This window comes from Physeter macrocephalus, unplaced genomic scaffold (genome assembly GCF_002837175.3).
Source record: "Physeter macrocephalus isolate SW-GA unplaced genomic scaffold, ASM283717v5 random_1687, whole genome shotgun sequence".
Taxonomy (NCBI): domain Eukaryota; kingdom Metazoa; phylum Chordata; class Mammalia; order Artiodactyla; family Physeteridae; genus Physeter; species Physeter macrocephalus.
The window spans coordinates 19,204-25,000 of NW_021146970.1; the positions used below are offsets into that span (position 1 = coordinate 19,204).

General features: G+C 53.9%; 1 protein-coding gene across 1 annotated transcript in view; it reads right to left on the reverse strand.

Annotated features, from left to right (window-relative positions):
- Positions 1–4,129, reverse strand: part of LOC102973473 (sarcosine dehydrogenase, mitochondrial) — a gene marked incomplete at its 3' end in the record, with an annotated part of 23,145 nt that extends 19,016 nt beyond the window's left edge. Inside the window, exons 1-2 of the mRNA XM_028487252.2 lie at positions 4,004–4,129; positions 2,042–2,155 (exon numbers count right to left, since the gene is read on the reverse strand). Coding sequence (XP_028343053.1) covers positions 2,042–2,155; positions 4,004–4,094 — 205 coding nt within the window. The remainder of the gene's footprint in view (positions 1–2,041; positions 2,156–4,003) is intronic.
- Between the last annotated feature and the right edge of the window lie 1,668 nt (positions 4,130–5,797).

A 5,797-nucleotide genomic window follows, 5' to 3' on the forward strand; every position in this document is an offset into this window, starting at 1 on the left:
CGGAGCACAGGCTCCGGACGCGCAGGCTCAGCGGCCATGGCTCACGGGCCCAGCCGCTCCGCGGCACGTGGGATCCTCCCGGACCGGGGCGCGAACCCGTGTCCCCTGCGTCGGCAGGCGGACCCTCAACCACTGCGCCACCAGGGAAGCTCAGTACCGCTTTTTTAAGGCTGAAAATACAAGGTGCGTATGTCAGGTTTCTGTGCTTAGCGGTGAAGCCGGGACCTTTAGCACGCTCCACAGACCACTGTGACCTCCTTGTCATCCGCGCACGCCCTGGCAGGTCAAGAACCCGCCAAGTGCAAACCTCCCCACCAGGCGGCCGTTTAACTTGAGGCAGACGCCCCCAGAGTCCAGGAGAAACGTCTCTGGGGTCCATTAACACCACCCCTGACCCTCCTCTCAGAGCCTGCTCTTCCCGCCCCGGCAGGCGAGTGCTACTCCAGGGCCAGGAATCCACCAGAATCATCGGGAAGGGCACAGGAAGCTGTCCCCTTGGGCCGTGGCTCAGCTTACAGAGCCCTAGTGACAACTCCCCCTTGCGATGGGGACTAGTTTCCAGGTGGGGAAACAAGCTCAGGGGGGCTGCTCCAGCCCTCCCGGCACCTCCAGGCTCTCGCTCAGCTCCCTGCAGCAGCTCAGGGAGGTGGGTCCTTTGTCTCCATTCACAGATGGGGAAACTGAGGCTCAGAGAGGTGGGCCCCGAGCCAGGCAGTGGCAGAGCCAGGGTTTCAGGGACCTGCTCACTCACTGGGGTCCCTCTGTTCTGTCTCCCCAGCTAGAGTCGCAGTCTAAGGATGGCAGCTGTGGCTGGGCCGGGCCTCCCCTCTCCTGGGGGGTGAAGGCCAAACAAAGTTCCCAGCGGCCCTTGTCAAAACGCCCCTCTCCGCCCAGCTCCTCCCAGGCACCTCCCGCGTTCTTTCCTCCACACCTTTCTAGCAGGTGGCTCCTATCCATCCTTCGAGGCTCAGGCCGGACATCACCTCCTCCAGGAAGCTTTCCTCATCCTGGCTCACCTGCTTCCCACGGCCTCCCATAATCCTCGCTCTTTCCCACCCCCTCACAATCCCACCCAGTGTTCTATCGGGCTTTTCCTGCACCTCCCTCTCCCAGTGCCCAGGCCGGACCTCGCCCCCTTCCCCCGTGACTGAGCCCCACGCGACTAAATGGCCAGCAGCACTGAGCCAGGCCCGGAGCTGGGGCCGCCAGGTTTCCTGAACGGGCTGACAGCGACCCTTCCCCCGACGGTACAGTGCAGCCGCACGGAGAGCAGCACAGTTGAATCCTTTCTCCCCTGCAAATCCAGTGTCCCAGAGGTGGCAAGGGGGACCCTTCTTGGAGAAAGGGGATGCTTCCCACGCTCTGTGAAGCTTAGCCATCGCTATTCTTCCCTGACAGAGACAGGCTGCAGCACTAGAGATTCGACTGTTCCCACGTGAACCAAGGGGTGGGTCGGGGAGTTGAACTGATGGGGGTAGATCTGGCTCAGTGTAGTCAGACCTGTGCAAACAAGGAATACGAGTAATGAGCTCCCCGTCACAAGAGGCATGCAAGCAGGAGCAGAGGGCCTGCAGAGGGCAGTGTGGGTGTCAGCTTGGGCACAGAGCTGGTTATCTTCTAAGGACCTGCCCCAGTCTGAGACTGGGAGTTACATGGGAACCAAGAAAGCCAATTCAGCATAGATGCCTGTGTCAGAAAGGAGCTAACTTCTCCACGAGGGAGGCATGGCCTTATCCTTCGCTCACCCTCTTCCGGGCAGGTGAGCTGAGCACTCGCACGCTGCGGCCACTCCGAAACCCCGCGGGACGGGCAGGTTCAAAGGCATAATCGCTGAGCGCCGGAAGCCCAGCACCTTTGCCTGAACAAAGGCTGCATTCAGCCTGAAGCGAGACCTCTGATCTCCCAGGGCCTGACTGCGGCGGGCACACACGTGATTCCAGAGCAGCCTCGGCAGCCCTTCCCAGTCCCTCCTGCGTCGGCGGCCACCTCACCGAGCGGGGCTGCGTTCAGGGCGCTGCTGGATCCTCGAGGCATCTCTTACCTTCAAAGGCAGGGGCCAGCGGGGAGGTCTGGGGGCTGGGAGCAAGGCGGCTGACGGTCAGGTCGCTCTCGGTGCCCCCGCGGTGGTTCAGCATGCAGGTGTACACCGTGGAGCCTGCGGACGGGACGAAGACCCCAGAATGTGGGAGCCACTTAGCAGGGAGCTCCCTCAGCTCAGGGTAACCCTTGGCCGGATGCCCTAGGGGGACAACCCTGAAAGGCCCCTCATCTCAGTGATGCCACCATGACTGAATGACCCAGAGAGGGATGGGCAGGTCACCCAGCACTGCCATCCCCAGAGGAGGAAGGATCAGGAGGGAGGTTTCTTTCTTCTAGAAATGCCTCGAAGGCGACTCCTCCCGATCCATCCCTCCCACCCACCCCACCCCCAGGCTGGGACGTCTTTAAGGGCAGGATTTATATCTCATTCACTGGGTGCTGCTAGCACCATGCCTGGCATAGCAGAAGCTCCCTGAATGTCTGATGAATAAATGAATATGCAAAAGGAAGTTGATGGATGGATGGATGAGAGAATGCGGAGGTGGGGAGAGGATGGGGGGAAAGGATGGATGGAAGGAGGGGATGGGTGGGTGGGTAGAAGGGTGCTGGCCCGATGAATGGGACGCGGGGGATTAGGGGGAGGTGAGTAGCAGGTACATGTGAGGGGGTGGGCAGGTGGGTTGGCTGGATAAATGGTGTAACGGGTTCAACTGTGTCCCCCAGAATGGTATGTTGGAGTCCTAACCCCCAGTCCCTGTGAATGGACCTTATTTGGAAATAGGGTCTTTGCAGATGGGATCATGCTATAGGATGATCAGAGGTCATCAGAGTGGGTCCTAATCCAACACGACTGGTGCCCTTACAAGAAGAAGAAGGGCTTCCCTGGTGGCGCAGTGGTTAAGAATCCGCCTGCCGATGCAGGGGACACGGGTTCGAGCCCTGGGCCGGGAAGATCCCACGTGCCGCGGAGCAACTAAGCCCGTGTGCCACAATTACTGAGCCTGCGCTCTAGAGCCCGCGAGCCACAAGTACTGAAGCCCGTGCCCCTAGAGCCCGAGCTGCACAACGAGGAGTAGCCCCCGCTTGACGCAACTAGAGACAGCCCTGTGCAGCAACAAAGACCCAACGCAGCCAAAAATAAATAAATTTATAAAAAAAAAAGAAGAAGAAGAAGAAGAAGAAAACACAGGGAGAAGGCCGCGTGACTCAGAGGCAGAGATTGGAGCAACGTGGTTTAAAGCCATGGACTGGTGGCCACGGCCAGAAGCCAGGAGGGAGGGGCAAGGAGTGATTCTACGTTCTTGGGATCATGGCCCTGATTTTGAACTTCCAGCCCCAGACTTGGAAGACAACACATTTAGGTTGTTTAAAGCCACTCAGTTGGTGGTACTTTGTAACAGCAGCTCTAGGGAACGAATACCGATGGGGCTGGGTGAGTTTGGGGTTGGGTGGATGGGTGGGAAAGATGGTAGAGGTATGCGTGATAGAAAAGGAGATGAATATCCCAAATATTGCACGGGACATACTTACACTAAGAAACTATTCATTCTTTATTTAGAATTCAAATGTAACTGAACACCCTGTGTTTTTGTTTAATTCTAGAAACCCTATGCGGGGAGAGCATTCCTAGGGGGGAAGTGGACAGGTTCCCCAGCCCCAGGAGACGGTTCTGAGGACTTGCTGCCTGGAATCCTGTCTGGAACAAAGTAAAAGCGGGGCCGGGGGCCGGGGGGAGGATGGAGGAGGAGACAGAGGGTAGACGGAGGGAGGAAGGTGGAGGGGGCCTAGGGCCCGGGGCTCGGCGAGGAGGGCAGAGGAGTCTGGACACGGGGACCCAGGGCCAGGCCCAGGGGCGGAGCCAAGAGCCAGATGAGCCCAGAGAGGACAGGGTCAGCTCGCTGTCTCGTCTCAGGGCCCGGGGCTGCATTGAAGTGGGAAAGCGTGGCCCACCTGGGCTCCGTACCTGGGGGCCGGCTGACATCGGCCGAGAAGAGCCAGTCGGCAGCCTTCCTCGCATCCAGGCCCACCAGGTAGAACTTCCCGAAGTAGGACATGTCAAACACAGCAGCGGCCCCTCTGCAGGCCAGACACTCCTTCTTGATCTGAAAAGTTCCAGAGGTGGGGTGTTGTGTGGGCTCTGGGACCTGCCTCTTCCCCAAGACCCTGGGGCATTGGGCCCTTGGCTGCCCTCCTGCTCCGAGAGCCCCTCCGGCCTTCCTCCCCTCCAGCTAGGAACACACGGTGACCATCCTTTGCAAGCACAGGGGACACTCTCCAGGGTAGACCAGAAGCCATAAAACAAGACAATAAATTCAAACGGGTTAAAATCATACAAAATATGTTCTTTGACCACAGTGGAATCAAATTAGAAATCAGTAGTGGAAGAAAAATTGGGAACTTCACAAATAAGTGAAATTAGACAATGCAGTCCTAGATAACCAACGGATCAAAGAAAAAGGGAATTAGAAAACACTTGGAGATGAATGAACATGAAAACACAACATACACAGACTGATGGGATGAAGCTAGTGCTGTGCTCATGGAAGTTTTACCCCTGCAAATGCTCTCCAATCAGTAGCCTAACTCTCCACTTTGAGAAACTAGAAAAGGAGAGCAAATTAAACCCAAAGCAGGCAGAAGGCAAGGCAGGCAGAAGGAAAGACATAATAAAGATTAGAAAGGAAATCAATGAAATCTTGAAAAACAGAGAAAATCAGCAAAATTGAAAATTGTCTCTTTGAAAAGATCAACAAAATTGGCAAATCACTAACTAGACCGACCAAGAAAAAAGAGAGAAGACTCGAAGTACTGAAATCAGGAATGAAAGAGGGGTATCACTATCCAATCTCTAGAAAAGGATTATAAGGAATACTATGAGCAGCTGTCCACCAACAAATTAGACATGAAATGGAAATTCCTAGAAAGACACAAATTACTGAAGCCGACTGAAGGGGAAATAGTCTGAATCGATCTATAATCAAAAAGAGACTTAATTAGTCATTTAAAACGCCCCACAAAGAAAATCCCAGGTCCAGATGGCTTTACTGGTGTATTTTACCAAACATTCAAAAAAGAATTAATACCAATTCTTCACAAACTCTTCCCAAGAGGCCGGCATTACCCCTGATGCCAAAACCAAAGACCTCATAAGAAAACTACAGACCAATATCCTTCGTGAATACAGATACAAAAACCTCAACAAAATACTAGCAAGCTAAATCCAACAACATATAAAAAGGATTACGCACCACGATCAAGTGGGATTATCCCAGGAATGGGAGGCTAGTTTACCACCCCAAAATCAATCGACGTAATGTACCATATTAACGGGATAAAGAACAAAAACCAAATGATCATCTCAATAGATGCAGAAAAAGTATTTGACAAAATCCAACACTTGTTCATGATAAAAACTCCAAGTAAACTTGGGCTAAAAGGGAAATTCCTCAACCTGATAAAGGGCATGAACAAAATCCCACAGCTGACATACTTAATGGTGAGAGACTAAATGTCCCACGCTAAGGTCAGGAACAAGACAGGGCTGTCCACTCTGCTACTTCTACTCTACAGTGTACTGGAGGTCCAGGCCAGAGCAATTAGGCAAGAAAAAATAAAAGGCATCCAGACTGGAAAAGGGGAAGTAAAACTATCTCTATTTGCAGATGACGTGATCTTACCTACAGAAAATCCTAAGGAACCCACTGAAAAACTACTGCAACTAATAAAATAGTTCAAGAAGGTTGCAGGATATAGGGTC